General features: G+C 39.6%; 1 protein-coding gene across 1 annotated transcript in view; it reads left to right on the forward strand.

Annotated features, from left to right (window-relative positions):
* Positions 1–18498, forward strand: part of VAT1L (vesicle amine transport 1 like) — a 54241-nt gene extending 35743 nt beyond the window's left edge. Inside the window, exons 8-9 of the mRNA XM_034435737.3 lie at positions 15564–15647; positions 17071–18498. Coding sequence (XP_034291628.1) covers positions 15564–15647; positions 17071–17172 — 186 coding nt within the window. The 3' untranslated portion in view covers positions 17173–18498. The remainder of the gene's footprint in view (positions 1–15563; positions 15648–17070) is intronic.
* Positions 18499–25121: the final 6623 nt, after the last annotated feature.

Genomic DNA, 25121 nt, shown 5'->3' on the forward strand with positions numbered 1-25121 from the left:
ATGATTGGCCCCTCCCATAAGACATAAAGGTGGAGCAAAGGGACATGAGCCTTTACAGGAAGCAACTTTATTTGTTTTGGTTGGTTTAAATGAAGCTCCGTTTTTGATTCTGTGCTCCATGTGGCCTTGCAAAGCTAATTGCCAATTAGGTCTTTGGCAGCGTGTCAAGGGAGATAAAGGTGGGTGCTTATCAGCCTTATCCCGAAGGACTGTGGCAGACTTCTGTTGGACTCTTTACAAACTATTTGTGACTCATTACAGGCTATGAATGAATAGAATTCACAGTCGTTGAAATAAAATGAGGGGTTTTGGGACTAAGCGTGTTAGTGTTACTGTCTCAGGAAGCTTTGGTCAGAATACAATATAGAGATAAGTTCCTTCCCAAAGTTCAGCAACTTTGGCTTAACAAGGGTTCCAAATCACAGAGGCAAAGCAGGAGAGTCATCAGGTGGCATCCGGGGGTCAACCTTGTAGCAAATTTGCCAGTTCAGGTTCAACGTCAGGGTGTATTTGTGTCATCACAACTCAAGGCAAACAGAGTGGGAGTTAATGAGTAGTTGTTGCCAGTCAAAAACTTGTACTTGCTGTTCCATTTTAATGGAGGCAGACATTTAGTGAGGTGAGACTCCTGCATGAGTGATCTTTGCTCCACTCTCTTCACAGCCCACCAAACTCTTGCATTGGACCGGGGGGGGGGCAGTAATTTCATGCCCTCACCTTCAGATGGTAGCTGAAAGTGTCTGCTGTTTTGCCTTGCCTCCTTTGCCTCTCACACACCAATCCAAATGGTGGCACTGGAGCTGTCTGCTTTCTCTGGGCATTTCTGAAGCTAGCACCATATTGTCAGCCCCCATCTCAGACTTCTAATCTGAACCCACTATGATGGTGCCTCAGAAAAGCAGAACCTGAATCAAAGCACTGTTGTTTAATTTTTTTTAATCAACAAACAAAGAAAGGATGTAATCTGCAATGCAGGATGGACAGCCTCCAGTTTTCAATCCAAATCCCCAAATGCCAATGCAGAGAAGTCACACAAGATACTCCCTGTGAAGATTTCAAGTAGTTAAGAAAAAACATTGAGAGAGAATGAGCTTTCAGGACCCTGGACAGATCATTAAGAGCTGAACACTTGGGCCCAGCAAGTTGTTGCTCCAACTGAGGCTGTACGGATGTTTGAAATCTGCTGTCTACTCCTCCAAGGTTCAATCAACCATCTCCAATTGAAGATACACTCAAGTGTTTTGTCTTAGATTCCCAGATGGTACTGCCAAGCATGAAACTTTCCAATGAAAGAGATTCTAGTTTATCTCAAAGCCAGTCTTGTAAGCAAGGGGTCTGCAGACTTCACTTGGGGACTTTGAGTCTATTATTTTCATTATTGATTATTTTCTCTGCCTTGGGTGTTTCTTATTTCTGGGCTAATACAAAATATCATGATTGTTCTGCTATGAGATGTTTTTACTGGCGATTGACTGTGTGAACAAATATCACAGGTGTCCATGGGAAATAAAACCTACTAACTATATCCATCTATATCAGTTACGTATGGGTGGATATTACATCAATACATTGGCTCCTTTGTTATGGTAAAGTTCACGTTGTCAAACTAAATATTAGAAATAGAACACTGATTTTGTTAATTGAGACTTTCCCTTCCCTAAAGTTTGCTGCTAAACTAATGAAATGTACTGTATGTTCATACTTGATATTTCCATGACAACTTTTCCTTTGTCATGCAGATCAATCTATTAATGGGAAAAAGACCACGGGGAGTGATGTGCTGGCATTGCATATTGTCATTTGCTTTGCAAAGTGAAACCGTCTTCCTCTTCTGGTTTCACTATTAAATAAACCTTGGAGGTTCAAAGTCTAGTAATAAAGTTAGATGGTGGATCAGTGCTACCTTTCTTATTTTCTTCCAACACAGCAATAGTTCCTGTAATCAAATGAACTGGATTGAGAAGGAATCAATGTTAATAGTAAACTGAGATTTGAATGGGCCTATCAATTTACCATTATTATTTTTGGCAAGTTCTGGCAAGATAGCAGAACTAAGAAAATATAGTCTAGTAAGCCTAGAACCAACCAATAAGAACTCATGTTTGAAGGTGAATGTTAGGAACAACCTGTCAATTAGATGCTAAACACAACAGAGGTTACCTCAATTTACTCCACTTGAAATTAACTATAATGGGCTTTGGTCCTAAACAAATGAAAATAGAGAGAATTAGGATTACCTACACCATCTGGTAGAAACGATGTTTCTAAATATTCCCAGCTGAAGACAAATTCTAAATAATTTCTAATTAAATTTAAGAACAAAACACTTTGAGGAAAGACAGATTTAAGCCAGGGTCCCAGTTCTCCATTCTCCAAAATCAAAAAATTGGGAAGAATAAATGGATTCTTCAAATAGTGTTGCTTTTATGACAATGAGTTTGTATCTATAGCTCAGGATCATCGAAGCAAATCACGTGGGCAGGAAAAATGGTAGTATACATTGAAAGACCATGACTGTAGTGAACAAGGAAACAAGTAAATTTCTCTCCCCACAGAGACAATCCTAGTTTCAAACTATGAAGGATGGTTGCCTTGGCCATTGTTACTGCTTTCTTATACTCTGTTTCCCTCAAAATAAGACCCAACCGGGAAATAAGCCCTAGCATGATTTTTCAGGATGCTCGTAATATAAGCTCTACCTCAAAAATAAGCCCCAGTTAAGATTGTCAACCAGACAGAGGTGTTTAGTACTGTATTTCCCTCCAGATAAGGGAGGGAATCAGAAAATAAGCCATAATGCATCTTTTGGAGCAAAAATTAATATAAGACCCGGTCTTATTTTGGAGAAAACATGGTATATATACATATTAGATAGATAGATAGATAGATAGATAGATAGATAGATAGATAGATAGATAGATAGATAGATAGATAGATCCATTAGTTTCCAGACCCCTCAGTTACTTATACTCTAGATTTAGAGAAAGGGTTTTAATTTCTTGTCACTGTAATTCCACCACTATCACAGTGTATGTATACTTTAGTCTCCACTAAAATGTAACACATAGAATAGAGTAGAGTAGAGTAGAGTAGAGTAGAGTAGAGTAGAGTAGAGTAGAGTAGAATAGAATAGAATAGAATAGAATAGAATAGAATAGAATAGAATAGAATAGAATAGAATAGAATAGAATAGAATAGAATTCTTTATTGGCCAAGTGTGATTGGACACACAAGGAATTTGTCTTTGGTGCATATGCTCTCAGTGTACATAAAAGAAAAGATACGTTCATCAAGAATAATAAGGTACAACACTTAATCATAGTCATAGGGAAACAGTCAATATAAATCTTAAGAATACCAGCAACAAGATTACAGTCATACAGTCATAAGTGGGAGGAGATGGGTGATAGGAACAATGAGAAGATTAATAGTAATTCAGATGTAGTAAATAGTTTGGCAGTGTTGAGAGAATTATTCGTTGATGGCTTTCGTAAAAAAACTGTCCTTGTGTCTAGTTGTTCTGGTGTGCAGTGCTCTATAGCGTTGTTTTGAGGGTAGGAGTTGAAACAGTCTATGTCCAGGATGCGAGGAGTCTGTAAATATTTTCACAGCCCTCTTTTTGACTCGTGCAGTAGACAGGTCCTCAATGGAAGGCAGGTTGGTAGTAATTGTTTTTTCTGCAGTTCTGATCAGATTGTTCCTTTATTCTTGCTGGTGGAATTGTGTGCCCAAGGTGGAATTTAATTCCATTGCTTGATATTAGCACAGAAAATAGCATTCTATATTTGAATGCTAAACTGAATCCCAAGTGATTTTAATTTATCAGCAAGGGTATTTTAAATTGGCTCCAATTTAAAATGTTACTGCTTGTTTTTGAATGTTAGGGAAGCTGGTATCATCCTATCTGCTGCCCTATTCAAACAAGAGAGCTTCTTGGACAAGCCTCCAAACCATCCTTTGCAGTTATTAAATTTGCCAATCGATTTGATAATAATTATGCCCCAGGTAATAATTATGTTCACTTTAAAATAGTTAAAGCTGAATCTCAGAGTTTGATGCTCTGTGATGCTCAGTTGTGTGTTATGAAGAATCTCCAAGTTTAGAAATAATCTAATCACAATTCTTGAAAATCTTACTAGGAGTTCCTTAGTCAACTCCCGATGTCCTAACATGTTTAGAATTAGAATTAGGCTGCATTTCCCTTAGGCACCAATTAAGCCTCTGAGATCTTAGATTCTGGCTGAAAGCAGGTCTACTAGGAAACTTCCTTAGTTCATCTCATCTTGCTAGTTAGATTCTTTTCTGCCTTAATGATTTGGCATATTGCAGTCTTACTTTGTCAGTACTTTGCAGGGGTGGGTTGCTGGGGGTTCGCAGGGGTTCGGGAGAACCTCTAACTAAGATTCTGTGCAGTTCGGAGAACCCCAAAATCCCTCTCCTGGCTGGCCCTGCCCACCCTGCCTCGCCTCTCCCAGAAATCCCCACGCAGCCCATTTTGGATGCAGGTAAGTGCAGGGCGCGCACAAAGGCTCGGGGAGGGTGAAAAACGGGCCTACCGGAAGTTCGGGAAGGCCAGAAACAGGCCCGTTTCCGGCCTCCAGAGGGCTTCCAAAGCCTGGGTAGGGCGTTTTCACCCTCCCAGAGGCTTGAGGAAAGCCTCCAGAGACTGGGGAGGACAAAAAGCCCGCCCCCACCACCTTGGTGCAGGAGGCCAACTAGGCCACACCCACCATGGCCACGCCCACCCAGCAACTGGGCAGAGAACCCCTTGCTAAAATTTTTGAAGCCCACCCCTAGTACTTTGCAGTGCTTTGCAATTTGATAAAACCCTGACTTAACCAAAGCAGAGGATTTGGCATCTAGATATTCAAAATGACAGAACCAAAGTTTCCCATCCCTTTTATAATACAATCATTCCCCCTTCCTAGATATTTCTATAATGTCTTTCAAAATGCACATGAGAAGTTATTTACTTGATTAGAATTAGGCCGCTATCTATCCAGGGGACATATAAGCCTCTCATATAGAAGCCAAAGTTATTTCTATTCAGACTTGGACAAAATATGCCCCATATTATACTATTAAAATGTCCATTGTGCATCCAATGGTGATTACTTGCCCATATGAGAGAGAGAAACTTGGCCAGCCAGAAACACAGGAAGCTTAAAACAAACCATAGTTTGTTGTTTCTTATCTATACTACCTAGAGGGAAGTACCAGGAGCTGGATTTGCCAGCCTGCTATCCCAGCAGTGCACCACTAGTACTGATGTTACCTTGTTTGGTAATGAAATGTTTGCAAGAAAACAACCAAGCTCAGAGAGCACCAAGGATTCCACAATTCAGTTGTGGAATTGAATTTCACAATTCAATCTATAATGTAGCATTTTGTTCAAATGTTCCCTATGTAGACTCAGGATTTTTATTTTTTCATTTTTTATACAGTTTGACCATGTGTTTGATTATCTGGATTCCAAAATTTATCTCATCCATGATTCTATCAAAACACTAAGAACATTTTCCTATTTCATGGCTCCTACCAAACATTTTGCTCTGTGCTGGCTTTTAAATGGCTTATTATCACTGACTTTTTGTGCCAGGCAGCTGGTGCTGCAGACTGACTTGTTTCATTACTTTGTCATTTAAAAAAATTATAAGAATAAACTCAAGCAGTTCTCTGCCAAAAGCTTAACTCTGCACGAAAAAACAAGAGTGTTAATATTTTAAAAGGATGAGCTAAACATTTTGGAATTCAAATATTTATTGGCTACGCTGTTGAATTCTACACACAATTTCCCATAACCCCCTCTTTCAGCCTCTCTAAATGTAATATATTATATTCCCCCTGAGCATTGTGATATGGAAGATCAAATATAAACCTTTATGGATATTTGAGATATTACCCCTGGTGTAAAATGTCATTGCCAAAATATTAATAGTGACAGTTATACAGGAACATGCAACCCTGGTCATGAAAAAAAACCCTGGTCATGGTTTTTAAAAACTGTGGTTTTTAAATTCACTGTGCTGTTGTTGACCTAGAAGATATATGGAGAATTGTCTCATTGTGTTCCAGCTTTCCCAGGTTCTTACTGTATTTCCCCCCCAAAATAAGACCGGGTCTTATATTAATTTTTGCTCCAAAAGACTCATTATGGCTTATTTTCCAGCTAAGTTTTATTTTGGGGAAAATATAGTACTAAACACATCCGTCTGGTTGACAATCTTAACTGGGGCTTATTTTTGGGGTAGGGCTTATAATACAAGTATCCTGAAAAATCATGCTAGGGTTTATTTTCCAGTTGGGTCTTATTTTTGGGGAAACAGGGTAGATACAACAGGAAAGTGGAAGGCCAATCTGGATGGGGAAGAACTTGCTCAGACTCAACCCCTCCAAGACCGAGTGGCTATGGCTTCCGGCGCCCCGATATAGTCAGCAGGTGCCATCGCTAACTATTGGGGGTGAATCTCTGCCCCCCACAGAGAGGGCTCGCAATCTGGGTGTCCTTCTGGATGCACGGCTGTCTTTAGAAGAGCATATGACGGCCGTGGCCAGGGGGGCCTTTTATCAGGTTCGCCTGATTCACCAGTTGCAGCCCTTTCTGGATCGGGACGCCCTACGCACGGTCACTCATGCCCTTGTTACTTCCCGGTTGGACTATTGTAATGCTCTCTACATGGGGCTCCCCTTGAAGAGCACTTGGAGGCTCCAACTGGTCCAGAATGCGGCCGCGCGGGTGGTTATGGGCGCAACTCGTTGTGCCCATGTGACACCCCTCCTGCGCGAGCTGCACTGGCTCCCAGTGGTCTTCCGGGTGCGATTCAAGGTGTTAGTTACCACCTTTAAAGCACTCCATGGCATAGGACCCGGGTACCTCCGAGACCGTCTTCTGCCACCAATAGCCTCCCACCGACCAGTCCGTTCCCACAGGGAGGGTCTCCTCAGGGTGCCGTCAACCAAGTTATGTCGACTGGCGGCGCTCAGGGGGAGGGCCTTCTCTGTGGGAGCCCCATCCCTGTGGAACGAACTGCCCCCGGAAATTCGTAAGATCTCCGACCTCCGGGCGTTTCGCTGCGCACTGAAGACCCTATTATTCCGCCAGGCCGGACTAACAACACAATAGTTTTTAAATTGGGATATTTAAATTTATTGGGGTTTTAAATCTGAGCCACTTTATTTAATTTTTTAAATTTTATATTGTTGTTTTGTTTGTGTTTTTAAACAGGCTGTACACCGCCCTGAGTCCTTCTGGAGAAGGGCGGTATAGAAATAAAATTATTATTATTATTAAATTATTATTATTATAGTCCCACTATTCAGAATTACAAGTGATGGGATCTTCGTTGTAGTACTGTAGTAGTGATTGAATAGGAAGGGGAGAAAATAGGAAAGCTATCTGAGAAGTGCAGTTTTATTGAATAATATTTGTTGCTTTCCTCTTGCAGGCAAAATTTCACTATATTATGGCTGATACTGATTTTATGGACTGTTGAAAGATGGGAGACTTATCATTTATTGTCTCTCCCTGGGAATTCCTTTATGAGTGGCTGGATTAATACCTCATGCTGACCCAAATAAAATTACAATACTACTTCCTCTATGGGAATCACTGGAGAAAAGTCATTTGTGGGAGGGATTTTTTTTTCTTTATTGGTATTTATTGTTGATAACTGCTGAAGGGATTGTGTTGAATGTAATCAGAGCACAATCCAACTTGCAAAGTTCTCTTAATATAGGTCAATCTCGATCAAAGTAGTAGAAAAGAAGGACTAGGGGAGACATGATAACAGTGTTCCAATATCTCAGGGGCTGCCACAAAAAAGAGGGAGTCAAGCTATTCTCCAAAGCACTTGAGGGCAGGACAAGAAGCAATGGATGGAAACTAATCAAGGAGAGAAGCAACTTAGAACTAAAGAGAAATTTCCTGACAGTTAGCACAATTAATAAGTGGAACAACTTGCCTCCAGAAGTTGTGAATGCCCCAACACTGGAAGTTTTTAAGAAGAGGTTGGATAACCGTTTGTCTGAAGTGATGTAGGGTTTCCTGACTAAGCAGGGGGTTGGACTAGAAGACCTCCAAGGTCCCTTCCAACTCTGTTATTCTGTTCTGTTCTATTCTATTCTATTCTATTCTATTCTATTCTATTCTATTCTATTCTATTCTATTCTATTCTATTCTATTCTATTCTATTCCATTCCATTCCATTCCATTCCATTCCATTCCACTCCACTCCACTCCATTATTCTATTCTGTTCCGTTCTGTTCCGTTCCGTTCCGTTCCGTTCCGTTCCGTTCCATTCCATTCCATTCCATTCCATTCCATTCCATTCCATTCCATTCTATTCTATTCTATTCTATTCTATTCTATTCTATTCTATTCTATTCTATTCTAGTTTTAGCCTTCTGGTGGAGTTGATTTCCTGCTATGGTCTGCCTGATAGCCTTGAGAACATCACTTCTACATCCTTGGTTATATAAGTTAACATGAGTTCAGTTCACAGCACAAGAATTGATATGAGGTATTGCCTAGGAATGTTATGGAATACTTTCATCAGCCAGGAAGGAACAACAGAGAAGTTCAAAACTTTGGTTGACTGTTTGGGCCACTGAAATTTTCAGGCTGTTTTTCAATGTTTTGCCTTTTTCTTCATTTCCCTTCCATCTGGTGTGCTAAACTGGTTTGGGTAACTTCAAAAGTTTCCACACACTTCCCCACTACCCACCCACCCATTTGTGTTGACTGTAATGATGATGAGAACTGGAATTATTGGTTGTTGCTTTATTTAGAGTTCTTTATATCCTGCCATTCAGGATAATAATCTCCCAAAACCATTTAGAAATAAAACAAGCTATTATGTAGGCGTGCATGCCTGCATGTAAACAAATGGTAGGTGATGATAATAACCTTTGGGATCATGGGAAGGGAAGCAATACTGTTGAACAGCCTTCATCCACCCTTCCTTCCTCTCTTTTCAAGAATCTTACTGCTCTTGATTGTTTATATAAAAGGATTGTGGAATTGTGTATATATACACACACACATACACACACACAGGAAATTTATGTTTCCATTAATATCACATACTAATCAGTTCTTAGGGTCTGTGTTCACACAACCCACTGATTTGATTAACTGATTTTAATCCACTCCAATGGGCTTCAGATTATACAATCAAAAAAGGTTGGCTTGCCTAATCTTCAAAGCCACAATGAACGAAGATTATAAAACTAGCCAATCTAAGTCTGTTGAGTGCATGCAGCTCCTAAATCTTTCATTAGCCTACCCAAGTACGTTGTGCGAACGTGGTTGATGGCTGTGATTCTGCTTTTCTTCACATATCCAGTGAACAGTTGCGACTTTTAGGGAGTTCTTGTGACAGCATAAGTGCTTTGCTGTCTGTGGGTTAATGCCAGCAGCTGGATGAGCATCAAAACGGAAAATCAGACAGATGCTTTTATCAGTTTCGGCAAGATCAGGATGAGCTACGTGCGCCATTGGCGTTACCAAAGTAACTCTGACGCTAAAAGCTTGTAATTTTAGGCCACCTGACCTGTAACCATGGAGACCTGATCCTCATAATTTGCAGTGGCATGTTTTAGTAGCTTGTTCCTTAGCAGCACTGGGGTAAAGCAGACAGGGAGAAGAGTGACAGACCAAAAGTGTCTCCTTTAACTCTTCTCTCACTAGTGTGAATTAGAAAGCTTTAAATATGTAAAGCTTTCCATCTTTGTTACGATGTAAAAAAGATGTTGAGACTCTAGAAAGAGTGCAGAGAAGAGCAACCAAGGTGATTAGGGGACTGGAGGCTAAAACATATGAAGAACGGTTGCAGGAACTGGGTATGTCTAGTTTAATGAAAAGAAGGACTAGGGGAGACATGATAGCAGTCTTCCAATATCTCTGGGGCTGCCACAAAGAAGAGGGAGTCAAGCTATTCTCCAAAGCACCTGAGGGCAGGACAAGAAGCAATGGGTGGAAACTAATCAAGGAGAGAAGCAACTTAGAACTAAAGAGAAATTTCCTGACAGTTAGAACAATTAATCAGTGGAACAACTTGCCTCCAGAAGTTGTGAATGCTCCAACATTGGAAGTTTTTTAAGAAGATGTTGGATAATCATTTGTCTGAAGTGGTGTAGGGTTTCCTGCCTGGGCAGGAGGTTGGACTAGAAGACCTCCAAGGTCCCTTCCAACTCTGTTATTCTATTCTATTCTATTCTATTCTATTCTATTCTATTCTATTCTATTCTATTCTATTCTATTTCCTTCAGAAAAGTCCCAGTAATGTTGTATTAAAGGCTACCTATAGCACATCCAAATCAGTAGGATATTTTCCATATTGACAAAGTCAACATTTGAGATTAAGGAGCATTGCTTCCTAATATCTGGCTACTGTCTCTATAATAAACTCGGACACACAAGCATTTCACCTTGGAATGAAATTCTTATAAGAAACTTGTCTAATCTTATATCAACCTCCCAGTTCCAAGCATTCACATATCATTTTTATTAAGAATTTTTCAATTACAGTAAAATGTAATATAAACTAAATTTAAAGAAAGAAAAATACAATAGTTGTAAAATGTAAAAGGAAGAAAAAGATAAAAAAATATATTGCAGAATGAGGAAAAAAAATACATAAAGAAGTGACTTCCAAGCTTTATCCCAACAAGCATAAACAAATTTAGTAGCACTTTGCCTTCTCTAAAGTTACAAAGAAGAAAATTCTCCTTTTCTGCTTTAGAGAATAATAAAAAAACATGCTTTATTCTTCCAGGTGTTGAAGAGGTTGGCATTATTTGTGTTTGGCTTAGCTTGTTATGAGAACGGTGATCCTTGGATCGCGGATTATGTCCAGCTGTGCTGAAGGAGCCCAACTATTGTCTTTCAGTTTTATCTAGTGATGGTTTTGCTCTTCTGTTTATTTCAGCCTTTGAATACTTTTCAAAAGAATTGTACAAGTAAAGCCATGCTCCACTCCTGGTAACCACTTGGCTGTTACTATTTTTGGAAATGGTATAATTTGTGGTGTTTTTTTCATGCTTTATTTGTTTCATTTATATAACATTCAATTTTCATCAAACTGTGTGTGTTCTGGGTACAGTTACATTTAAATAGTCACATTACACATCTTTGCTGTGACAATTCATCTCCATCCTATTAATAATATAGTAACATAATAATATAATAACATTAATATTTAGCACTTAACATCATCTTCTTTAACGACTCTCCACTTTACCATTTCCTCTTTTTATATCTCCTCCTTTCTAACTTCTGTTTCTGTTATTTAGCCATTGATTAAATAAGTCCCATATCAAAAAAATAAGGATTATTAATCATCCTTATTAATAATAATAAGGAAACGATATAATTTGTTGCTTACTTAATCTAGGTTAATATTTGGTCTTTCGAATCTAGCATTCGCTCCTGAGGTTTCCAACTGGCTCTGTTCCTTTAGCTTTTCGAGAGTTCATAAAAGTGACCTAGAGCTACTATCTAGCTTGGCAGTTACATTTTATTGCTATTTGTTAGAACTATTAGTAATGCAAATTCATTCCTTTATGTGAATGTTCTAATCTCCTGTGAGAAGTGGGGCAGTTTGCAGCCAAAAGGTCAGCATTGAACTCGTGTACAAAATGAGTTAATAGTCTTTGAAGCGCTCCTCCTGAGGCAAAATGAGGAGTAAAGAAAACATATTTTTTTTCTGAGAGAAAAAGATTCCCCCCCCCCCCACACACACAGACATTACCCATTCTTATGTTAAGCTCTGATCATCGAAGTAGAAAGATTATTCTGCCCATTCAAATAATTGGCTATCAGGAATGATGGAATATTATGTGTAATGGAAGGTTCTGGAACTTGGCAGAGAAAAATGGTTGCCTCCTTTATCTCCATCAAAGCAAAATATAATAGTATTCATACTGTTGCCTTCCCATGGGTGGTTAGATGCCTATAATGTACGGAAAATACTAGCATAGGAAAAGCTCATCTAAATTTTTGCAGAAGTGAAGAACTTATCACTGGAATGAATGTCAAGCCTGCCTTAGTTACAGAAATTCAAGCACACCCAATATAGAATAGAACAGAACAGAACAGAACAGAACAGAACAGCTTTTGGCACCCAAGGAAAAAAAGGTTTTAACCATCATTGGTATAGGCAATGTTGTGTCATCCAATGAATTGTGTTTATTCAATAACTCTTGATTAATCACTTCATTGTATTGTGAAAACATCTATAAAGTGTATAGGAGCCTTAATAACCTCTTTCCTCTTTTCCCTCATCCATATTAAGTGCATATATTGTCACAGAAAGCACAAGTAATTTCTTTCTTTTTTGTGTGTCTATAATATGGCATTTGAGTAGCTCCTGAGGCACAGCTATATTTTCAAAGAACAAATGAAACATAGACAGCATGATTATTTTTTTTCCCTTGATAGTGTAGAAGCAATTGAAGCATTTGTTCTCCGTAGACTTAAGAGCTTGTGAAATTGCAGTTAGCTGCTAATCATTCTTTAGCGAAATTTCAAATTAAAGCAAGGATTGGAAACCACTGAAAGTCCAAAAGGTTCTTTAATTCAGCTGAACAATAAAGTTCCTGCGTTCTTTAGGGGAGAAAATGGGTTGGATGCTATTGATCAGAGCTGGCTAGCATACGAATGGCGCTGAGAACCATTCAACAACATCTGGAGCCCCACGTGTTAAATAGATGGCTGACATAATGATGGCTTGCATGAAGTAAGTCAGTCCCTAATTGTTATTGAACAAACCATATTCAGAACTGACAAACTAGATGGTTTGGAGACCACTTGTTAACACTGGGCTTGCATAAAGCAGATGCAGGTTGAAATCCCTGCTTGATCTCAAGTTGAGTGATGTACCCTCAGGCCAACCTCCCTTCCTTGGGTGTTGTGGGAATGCAATGAGAGAAACTTTCCCCTTCTCTGAGCTACCAGGAGAAAAGAAGATAGAAATATAATGATAGATCCATGGATAGTTACTAAACATGCAATATTATAATATGTGTGTGTGTGAATCCATCTCTACTAAGATGGAGAGTGGAAGCTAAACTTTTCCAGCTGTAGCCCACATACAGTGTGGAAATCGCTAATGGTGACATTCCACCTTGCCTCTTTATAATCTGGTATCTTCAGGATGTGCTCATGGCGTTTTCTTAACCATAACAACTTCACAATTGCTGCTTTATGGGGTATTTTGGAGAGATTTCAGCTCAGATACTTCAGGTGGATGTCCTAAAAGGGACCTCAGAGCTCAAAAGACTGGATGAAAGTTGCCCATAGCAACTGCCACAGGCGTAAGATTATGCAGCAATTGGAATGACGTAGATGACGTTCTTCTTGTGACCTCCGCCAACATTTCTATATTTTTATAACCATGTCATGCGTTATAATCTGGTTTTATTACATTAATGCAATGCTTTCTGGTTTTGCCATTGTATGGTTTACGGCATTTTATTATATACACTGTCTACCACAGCCTAAACTCTCTTTGAATTGAGGTATAAATGGTATAAATGTAATATTTAACTCTGTGATTACAGGAATTTGTCCATGTATCATAAAATGAAGCTGCAGTCCATGTAACAGCAAAGGAGCTCCAGCAATCATTAAAAAAAAAAAAAAAAATCAAGCATGGAATGGAATGGAAATCCAAAGTTCTGATCTTCCAAAGTGATATTCATTGCAATATCTGTCAGAGTTTGTTGCAGAAATCACATCCAGAAAGCACATACAGATAACTGATTCAGCAGGATTCATTAACTTCTCTTTATATACATAATAACACATACAATACCAACAGCAGATTCTTCCAATGTGGTAAAGAGTTACAAGCAAACACAAGCAGAGGAGAGAACAGCAGAGATGAGCTTCAGTTTCAATTCAGCTGGCAGACTAGAGCAGACCAGACTTGTTTGCTAAGCCACACCCAAGCTCCCTGCTACCTCCAGCAAATACTGTTTCAGTTTCCAAACAGTCCCCATTGGCTTACCCAGTTGCTATGCCTATTCATTGAATAGAATAACAGAGTTGGAAGGGACCTTGGAGGTCTTCTAGTCCCACCCCCTGCCCAGGCAGGAAACCCTACACCACTTCAGACAAATGGTTATCCAATATCTTAAAAACTTTCAGTGTTAGAGCATATACAACTTCTGCAGGAAAGTTGTTCCATTGATTAATTGTTCTAGCTGTCAGGAAATTTCTCCTTAGTTCTAAGTTGCTTCTTTCCTTGATTAGTTTCCACCCATTGCTTCTTGTCCTGCCCTCAGGTGCTTTGGAGAATAGTTTGACTCCCTCTTCTTTGTGGCAACCCCTGAGATATTGGAACACTGCTATCATGTCTGACCTTGTTACCATGTCTCCATTCCAGTTCGTGAATATTCTGACAATATCCTCCCAAGAAGATAGAAATAGGATTGCATATGACACTTCCATTGTTTCCATCAGGGGTGCTCTCCAGATGCGTTTATTACATTATTATTCTCTAAAGTCACATGGTGTGGGAGGGATAACTTTGGAAAAAGACCAGGGAAAGAAGAAGCAATGTGCTAAGCCCAGGGAGGTAGGACAGTATTAGAAGAAGGCTTAGATTGGATTCTTTTTGACCCCCAGGTGTAAAAGACAGACGGAAGTGAAAACACAAGCAGACCTGCAAGATTGTGTTATTGTAACCTATCACCAAAAAGCTTCAGTCTAATCTTCCAGTAGAGTGAATTTCCTGATCTGATGTGAATTTGTAGGGCTGACACATGGACAATCCCGAAGAATTCTAAGAGCTTTAGTCTAAATCTTCTGAAGGCATTGTGTTCCTAGTTCTGCCAGACACATTTACACAAGAGAAATCTCCAAACATGGACTCCTAGGAAACAGATACAAATACAGATTGACAGAGTTGGAAGGGACCTTGTAGGTCATCTAGTCCAACACCCCTGCTCCCATAACTTCTGAAGGCAACTTCTGTTCCATAGGTTGATTGCTCTCACTGTCAGAAAATTTCTCCTTATTTCCAGGTTGAATCCCTCCTTGTTCAGTTTCCATCCATTATTCCTTGTCTGGCCTTCAGGTGCTTTGGAAAATAGCTTAACTCCTTCCTCCTAGAACAGTGGTTCTCAACCTTCCTAATGCCACGACCCTTTAATACAGTTCCTCATGTTGTGGTGACCCCCAACCATAAAATTATTCCTAAAACCATTGAAAATATGTCTTTTCCGATGGTCTTAGGCGACCCCCAAAGGGGTCGCGACCCACAGGTTGAGAACCACTGTCCTAGAACCTCCTAAAACAGGTTTTAGACAGCAGCCTTTCTAGTGCTGTGATATTCTGGTGATAACAATATTTTCTTTTCTTGTGATGTGTAATTAATTCCATGTCTTTCGTGGGCTTATACTGAAAGTCAACATGGGTATATTTTTTTTACATACATACATACATATCCTAGGAAACATACTTGTGCTCAAATAAAGTTGTGGGGGGGCGGTATTGTCTTTGATTTGATTTGCTTTTGTATCACAAAGAGGATTAAAATGTAAGCTCTATTGATTATAGGTGAAGGAAGCAATGCAAAGAATCCACGACAGAGGTAATATAGGAAAATTAATTCTGGATGTGGAGAAGACACCTACTCCTTTGGTAAGTTACAAGAAGTAGAAGATTTCAAATCCAACATATTGATCAATATGTGAATATTCGCACCCTTTATTAGCCCCCTAGGTGACCTGTTGAGTTATTGTTTCAGGGGCATTTTTATTACCAGATTCCTTAATGCCTTCAAACAATGGCAGAACTTCTACTGTTCTATCTTCACTGGAAGTTTTTAAATTTAAATTTAATTTAATTTAACTTAAATTTAAATTTAAGTTCTTAAATTTCAGGAAGATATTCAGAGATGTGACTATTTGAAAATAGCCCGTGTGGAATTGTCAAACATCAGGAGTTGACCAAAGAAGATGTTTTATGACATCTGTCTTATATCATACAGTTTTATGATAATGTTTATGTCATGAAAAGTTTTATAAGTTTTGCCAAATTTCAATTCCATAAGAGTCATCAGCTTAGAATGCATTTGGAGATCTGCCAATTGGTGATCATGCCTTTGTAAATCATTGCTTGGATCCATCGTTTCTCCTTTTACTCAAAACACCTTGAAAATGGCACCATGTATGCAAACCTGGATGGGTTGGGCATCTATGCGTGCGTAAGAGATGATGGTGATGAACTAAAAGGTCACTCCTCAAAATTATGGCGCTCTTCCCCTTTCATCTTGTTCTTGCAATTCTTGACAAAGTTTTGGTATGGTGATACCTCTGCTTTTAGGGCAGTGGTGGGATTCAGCCAGTTCTGTCCTGATTGCATTAACTGGTAGCGGCGACTGCGGGAGGCTCCGCCCACCCGCTCAGATGTAATGCGCGAGTACTGTGAATGCACAGAAGGCTCACATTTGTGAACCGGTAGGGAAGGTAAGTGAATCCCACCTCTGCTTTAGGGTCTTCTCCATTATGCTGATTGCTTTGCACATTAGGCAGAGAATTACCATATTTTCTGGAGTATAAGACGCACTTTCCCGCCCCCCAAAAGGGGGTGAAAATTTAGGTGCGTCTTATACACCAAATGTAGCCCCCCCCATTGGCCCCCATCCTTTGGCCTGTGCCTCACAGCAGTTACCTCCTTGCAAGCAAACAGCAAGAAAAATCAGCTCCTTTCAGCTTCAGCACAGCCTAATTAGCACAAGTTGATTGGATCTGCCTCCCGACTCTCAGCTGATTTGCTCTCAGCTGTTTTGTGCAGGGCTCTGCTGCTTGCTGCAAAGAGGTAAATTGCTGGAGCAGATTTTTTTTTCCTTGTGCTAATCAAGCTATGCTGAAAACGAAAATGAAAGTAAAGCAGTCTGTTTGCTGCAATGAGGCAAAATTGTTCAGAGGCAGAGGCAGATTTCTTTTTCTTCTTTTCCTCACCAAAAAAGGTAGGTGCGTCTTATACTCCAGTGCATCTTATACTCCGGAAAATACGGTATATTGACTTGACGTGCATCCTTTTGGTTCTGTCTCGTCCCCAGATGGCTAACGACAGCACAGAGACCAGCGAAGCTGCCGAAGAGGAAGAAGACCACGAGGGGGACAATGAGAACAAAGAGTGTATACCATTCATTCAACAGTAGTTGGAAAAGGTGGGAACGAGAGCTGGAAGAGTTGATAAAGCAGAAGAAGGGAAGACAACTGGGGAAACCCATTTTGTGCACCAGTGAACAAATGCTCTAGTACAGTGTTTGCTGTTTTGTTTTTTCCTTTTGTCTGCAGTCAGCTGAGCTATCAGGTGTTGGTCATTGATGTTTTGAACTGAAGTGCCATTCTGACTTTCCCAGTATTATGACATTCCATCCTGTGGTCTCCAGTTTGCCTGTAAGAGTCTTGTTGAATCCCTATCAAAAGCCTTATTGTCATCTACAGCGATAGGAGACACAAACATCTTTCCATGTTGGTTCCAGAAACAAATTTTCGATCCACTTTGATAGGGTTGACCTGGGTTAGTTTTGGAGAGTGGAGGGATGTTAGGTTCTGTGGACAGGGTAGTCGATATGTACAGTAATTGCAGGCATGCATAGCCTGAACTCTTCTTGGCATTTTCTTCACTTAAAACATGAGTACCAACCCCCAACCTATTACCAGCTTTATTTAGGTAATTTTAAATTAAAATTGAGAGCCAGTTTAATGTGATACTTAAAGCATCAGGCTAGAAAGCAGGAAACTGTAAATTGTAATTCCACTTTGGGAAACGAGCCACCTGAATAGCCTTGGGCCAGTCACTTTCTCTCAGCTCTAAGAACCAGGCAATGGCAAATCACTTAGGAAAAACCTTGCCAAAAAAACAAACCAGCCCTTCAGGGACTTGTTCAGGCAGTCTCTGAGAACTGGACACAATTGAACAGAAGAGAAACAAGTTAAAATTAGTGATTTGATAATATGGGGGGGGATATGGATGGACAGAAATCAAGCTAGTAAAATGTATTTATGGTCAAGGAAACGAGAAAAATATTTAAAGCTTGCTTTCTCTTGGGTGACACTTAACTTTTTCTCTTTCCCCAGCCCTATGACCTGTTCAGACTGATCCACAGGCAAACTTTGTAGTCATGTTTTGTAATAAGTGGGAAAGTTAGTACAAATAGGCCCTCTCTGTTGATAAACTGATACAAAGCCTTAAACCATCGCATAGGCCATGACAAAATTATAATCATGAACTGGACAATGATACGAATGAACCCTGATAAATCTATGTGCACACAAAGCCCTACCCTACTATACATTTGGAGAACTGCTCATGATGTATCCATAAATGTGTATCTTCTCCTTTATGGGCATAAAGAAGGAAAATCCTCTCTTGAATCACAAACTAAGGCTACCATGGTAGGCAATTACCAATTTTTCCCACTCTGTAAAATCACACCATCTTTGTTAAACAAGCAACTCCTTCTCATTTCTCAAGAAAATACCTCATGTGTACAATATTGTATGGTATACAAAAAAAAAACATCCTCAAGAGATGCTAAGACGCACTGATTTGTGTAACTCTCAGTGTATAATAGTTGTTACGGGAATAGTAGCGGCTCAAGACTCCACCAATTAATTAAAATGGGTTCGTTGAAAATATTGCCAACAAATGTTTATCGTTGGTTTACCTAAATTATATTATTGTACAAAGAAAATTCTTCGGAATGACTTTATACTTTCATATCCTAAAAGTTTGTTTAGCATCTTTTTTTTTTTAGCATTGTTAAGCAAAACAGCACTCTTAATAATACTTAAAAGGTAGCTCAAGAGTAAATATCTCCAATCCACACATTTAAAGAAATATTAGTCTCTTAATGCTTTATCCAAATGCTGACACTTTGTGTAAACCTCACATTATTCTTGTCTCATTACCATTTTTCTTATAGGGAAAAAAGTACTGTGATTCCATATCTTGTACTCACAGAGAACGTAGATTTCCTATGCAGTTTTAGTGTTATCCGCCTTATTAATCAAAGAAAATATTTGTCCAAATGTCTTGGAGAACCACTAAACTATTACTAACATCTTTCCCCAAAAGAAAGATGCATTTGGATTAACGTATTATTTTAAACATTCCAATTTTATTTTTTCTAATTTTCGGAGAGGTGCTATCTGTCTGTTGAACAGTTCGGTTCTGTTATGATTCTAAAAGGTGGATTTTGACAATAAGCCATTTTACAAAGGTGATTCTATTGTTCCTTGAAGCTGTCGATCAACCAAACCACAGATGAAAACAAATCAAGTTAAAGATGAGTAAAAACCCAAAGTAAGGGAGGGAGTTGAGATATCACAATGTTAGAATAATTGGTCATTATTTATACACATCATTTAGTCTAAGTATATCACTTTTCAGAGTGATGGTAAATAAAACAGCCGCTTTAGGTGTGGTATGCAGTCCAATCAGACTTAATAGGAATTTTATCGCCATTAGTTTTTAGAAGGCGGGTGGGAATTTGCCATTCCTGCATTATTACTCTCCCCCCTCAAATCTCTAGGTGGGGAAAATGGCTTTAATGGTAGGAGAACATCTATACTAGTTTGGAATTGCAACAGGTCTGAGCTAGATTGGGAAACAGATCCATTCAAATGATTTGATTTGATTTTGAAAACCGATCGGATTCGATTTGCATTGCATTGACTCATAAAACTGACATCATGAGTCCATTCAAAAGTTTGGATCAAGCAAGCAAATTGATTCAATTTTTTTTAAAGCCATTTTTTTTGCATCTCTACCAAAAAAAAAAAAAAATCCAGATCACTTCAAAAGGATCCAATAATAATAATAATAATAATAATTTTATTTCAATAAGATTTAAGCTTCTGTTCAATGGTATTTTTTAAAAGTCAGTTTGTTTTCAATACTTGATCGAATCTCTTTCAGGTATAATCTTCTTCAGACCGAACGTTTGCACATTAGTAAAAATGAAGAGCTCTGATTCAAGCCCTGCTTTTGGAATTTCACTGGCAGCATCATTATAACCCCACTGTGGTTTATAAGAGCCTGCTCCAGTTATCCACTGCCCTGCCAATCGATTTTATATCCATCATTAAAATAATATTCCTGCCGCATTCTAATTCTACCACCATCAGCCTTCTCTTATTACCCAGGTATCTCTAGCAGTGCAACGATGATTAATAGCCACTTTCTTCATGGATTGGTTTCAATCCAGTTTTGAAAGCCATTTAAATTGCAGCTGTTGCACATTCCATTTTTGCGACTCATACGGAAGCTTTTTTTTTTTTTTGCGGTAAATCGATGTATCTCCGCAGAATGCCATCTCTTCAAGAATATAGAAGAAAGCAAAAAGGGATGGAATGAAGGGACCATGTCAAACAAATTGCAAAAGAATGCCATCATTTAGGTGTGTTTTATGGGCAGGAGCCATTGCAAGCTTACCACTGTAATCAAATCAAACTTTATTTTGGTCATTAACCAACGTATATACCAGTATCAAAAGTTTCCTCTTCCAAGAAGATCAGCTGATCCTTCACTTTAGACTTTGGAGAACAGAGATGACTTTGGTAAACACTCCCTGAGTGGGCCAACCTTTTCACATCGTTGCGGCTATCCACCTATTTATCTTCTTGTTTTTAATTCAATCCCCAGAGATGCCCAGCAATTAGAAACTAGACCAGTGAAAGCCAAGAATTTATCATAAGCTCTTAACTTACGCAGGGGCAGATGCCTTAAAACTCCCATCTTGACATTTTTACGACTCCTTTTTGAAAGGAAACTCTTAGAAATAAGGCAAAGCTGCAGGGATTGCTTTTGATGGAAGAGATTCCTCTCCATGGCTAAATAACAGAATAACCGAATTGGAAGGGACCTTGGAGATCTTCCAGTCCAACCCCCTGCTCAGGCAATTTTCAGACAAATAGACTAACTTTCAGATGAAGCAGAGTTCTGGAGCACAGAGGGGAAACGTTACAATGTTTTCTGTACCATGCACGCGATAGAAATGAATGCACAAATCCCTAAATCTCTGTGTTGTCCTCTGGATACAGTCTTCCTCACTAATTTAGAAGGTTTTGTAATCCCTTAGGCCTGCCTTTTAATCCGTTGTCCATCAGACTTATATCACAGAAAGAAAAAGGCATTCCTGCTTTCCCCTTGCGCAGGTTTGCCCTTCATGATGATGGCAAAGATACCCAGAAGGCAGCCAAGCCAAAGCCGAAACCTCTAGCCAGCAATGCAAAATTTTATTATTTCACCTGATTTTCATCTTGAGTATGCCCATCAGCAAAAAGGTAGAATCAAGACTGAGTGTATAATCAGAGAGAAAGGAAGGCAGAAAATTAATTGGCGTGAGATTAGCCTTGGTTCCCCCACTCTCTGTTTTAGAGATGTCGTGATGATAGCATTCTGTGATTCAGCTCCTTTTGTGCTTGAAGGCCAAGGTACACTGGAAGTAACGCTAAGTTTGCTCCTCTTCAGCTTTGATGTTGCCTTTGGGTTGCAACCCTTTGATAACTCAAGACAAATTGATCTCACGCTTAGTCCTGCAGCATTGCAAATATTGAAAGAAAGTGGTGAGCATTTGTGGATCATTTATTTGCTTTGTTGTTGTTAGTTGCAAAGTCGTGTCCGACCCATCGCGACCCCATGGACAACGTTCCTCCAGGCCTTCCTGTCCTCTACTATCCCCCAGAATCCATTTAAGCTCACACCTACTGCTTCAGTGACTCTATCCAGCCACCTCGTTCTCTGCTGTTCCCTCCTCCTTTTGCCCTCAATCTTTCCCAGCATTAGGCTCTTCTCCAGTGAGTCCTTCCTTCTCATTAGGTGGCCAAAGCATTTTGAGTTTCATCTTCAGGATCTGGCCTGGTTGATCTCCTCTAGGACTGACCGGTTTGATCGCCTTGCAGTCCAAGGGACTCACAGGAGTCTTCTCCAGCATCAGAGTTCAAAGGCCTCAATTCTTTGGCGCTCAGCCTTTCTTATGGTCCAACTTTCTTTATTTGCTTAGAACACTTAATTGTGGAAGTAACTTCAGAAACACAACTGTCCTTGGACGCATTGTTTTGAAACATGCCAGTGTGCTTATATTTTATAAGCTAGAGAGAGGCTTTCACATCGAGTGGAATGAAAATAGCCCAACATTCATGCAAACTATCAGTGCCTGTGATCTATTGAATTCAAACTTATGTGCCTGAGCTTCACTGGACCTTTGGATTTTCTTCTGGGATTAGGTGAAAGAGTGCAAAGCATTGGAAGCTTCCTCCAAACACTTGGCTTACCTCCTCCCCATCTGTTCACAAAGCAACTTTATTTCCCTAAAATTGCAGCCTGGCTCTTCAGGGAAATTTAAAAAGGGATCTCATCCCTTTCAAAAGAGATAACTGCCCACATCAGGATACATTGGAGGTACAGCAGGTTATAATGCCCCATATAGGTGAAGAAATACCTCTGTAGGTGGAAAGCAGTAGCAAATAAAGTCTCAAAATCCATCATTAACAGGTCTTGCTTTCAATGTGCAGGGAAAAACTGGATGGAGGTGGAGAATTTAGTTTGCAATTTTGCCAACTTTGGGGTTGGGTAGACTCCTGTCTCTTAAGGCAGCAGGAGACACTATATAGAGAAGGAATTTTATTTAATCAGTATTATTACTGGGGAACAGAGTTCGGAATCTTGGAGCCCCAAACCTCTTGTTATTAATCTGCTTTCAAATTTTTCCTCTAATGAATTGATTGCTTTCATCTAGTAAAAAGGAAATGAGTTCCCAGTTTGGATTATGGAACTATGACAGCCTCTCTTCATCATCCACCTGAACTAAGTAAACTGAAATGTTTGTTTTAATTGTTCTCTGTTGCTTTAAAGCTTTTGTTATATTGTGCCTACCAAGCAAATGATGTTTACATAAAAATATAAATAAACTATGAAGCATAGCATTAACTTTGCCTCATGGCATTTAATCCAGCACATCTAAGGCAGGGGCGGATTCCAACTGTGATTGCTACCTGTTTGCTTGTGCGCGCGCTTGCGTGTGTGGCACTTCTGTACATTCGCAGAAGCATCTGGGTGGATGGGCGGAGCCTCCCGCCACCAGCAGTACCTGTTTTCCCGATCCGGTGCGAACCGGTAGCAACCCACCACTGATCTAACGGTTGACAAGGGAGGTGGGCTCAGGAAGAGCGGGGGTGGGTGGGTGCCAAACATTGCTTACAGAAGTAAAAAGGTAAAGGTTCCCCTTGCACATATGTGTTAGTCATTCCTGACTCTAGGGGGCGGTGCTCATCTCCGTTTCAAAGCCGAAAAGCCAGCGCTGTCCAAAGACGTCTCCGTGGTCATGTGGCCGGCATGACTAAACACCAAAGGTGCACGGAATGCTGTTACCTTCCCATCAAAGGTGGTCCCTATTTTTCTACTTGCATTTTTTATGTGCTTTCGAACTGCTAGGTTGGCAGAAGCTGGGACAAGTAACAGGAGCTCATCCCGTTACGCGGCACTAGGGATTCGAACTGCTGAACTGCCGGCCTTTCGATCGACAAGCTCAGCGTTTTAGCCACTGAGCCACCATGTCCCACTGAAGTGCAGTGGGACGCGGTGAAGTACCTTACAGAAGTAGCCTCATGCAATTTCTAGACTCTTCAGCAAAAGGCTGTGCGTTAAACCAGATGTACCTGCAAACATGAGCTTCTTTCTGGTGCAACCCAATACCTTGAAAGCATGAAGTCATAGTGTCAGAATCGTTAAATATTGGTGGCATGGTTTCCTGGTATTTGAGAGGTTAAGGGAACAGTTTATAGTTTAATTCAGTGGGTGAAACTCTAGACTTGGACTCTTGGTTGACCCAGTCTAACATTGTCAACCTTGGACTCCCAACTCTAGGCTACAAAAATCATGTCAGCCAATAAACAGGAGAGATGCAGAAGACCTGGGGGTCAATGGGATTTCTGGTAGCTTTACCTAATGCTGCCTAGAAGTATCTCATTAGGCAGGAACATTTTCTATCCCTCCTGAATTTAAGGCATCTTTCATAAGAAACAGCCTTTCAAGAAATTTTTCTCTTCAACTTCCCAGTCCGCTCTGCAGCAGCCCTGCTAATTTTTTTGAAAATTCATTAAAATTGGCTATATCACACTACCTAACTAGACCATCTTACTGAAGGAGCTGAGGCTACTCTTGTATGTTTCTGCCACAGAGACATTCAGATTGCTCCCAACAAGATTGCCTTGGAGGACTCATTCAACAGTCTAGTGTCAGTTCTGGAAGTAAAACAGAAAAAAACCCCATCAGGATAGTTGCCAGGAAGCAAACACACAGATCAATGGAACAAAACAGACACATCTTCAGGCCTCCCATCCAAGAAGATGCCAAGCAATTCCAAAAGAGCTGTAAGATCGAGATGGACCTAGCAGAAAATCTAGTCAAAGGACAAATGATAGCTTGGGCAAGGAATATTGGCAAAAACATACAATTGGAAGAATGGAAAAGAGTATGGGAAACCAACTATAGAATAACAAAATCCATAGGATATAAGGAGAACCACTACAAGATGTGGTACAGATGGTATCTAGCCCCTGCGAGATTGGCGAGGATGTATGCAAATCTTAATCCAATGTGTTGGAAATGTAAGCAAGCACAGGGAACCTTCTGGTGTGGCTTGCCCAAAAATTAAGAAATATTGGATAAAAATAAAAATTTGGATATTAGAAATAATTGCGGAGGATAATGAGTTAGAATCAGAATTTTTTTTGTTAGGAATGCTTAAACAAAACATTAGAAAGGAAAAAAAGTACCTAATATTACATATAATCATGGCAGCTTGGTTAGCCCTAGCACAAGTCTGGAAAACAGATCAATTGCCAACGGAGCAGCAAATAATTCAAAAAATTTACACATGTGCAGAAATGGATAGACTAATGTTGAAATTGAAAGATAAGGAAGACACAGTATTTTAAGATATGGGACAGTTGGTATGAGTGGATAAACCAATGGAAAAGAAGGTAAAGTCAAAATTTAATAAGAAATTAAAAGTAATAATTATACACCGTCATTAAGGAAAAAAAAGGAAAATAAGTTTTTGTATATATGTGTACTTATATACATTATATATACTTT

This window comes from Pantherophis guttatus, chromosome 11 (assembly GCF_059756535.1).
Source record: "Pantherophis guttatus breed Tessera chromosome 11, ASM5975653v1, whole genome shotgun sequence".
Taxonomy (NCBI): Eukaryota; Metazoa; Chordata; class Lepidosauria; order Squamata; family Colubridae; genus Pantherophis; species Pantherophis guttatus.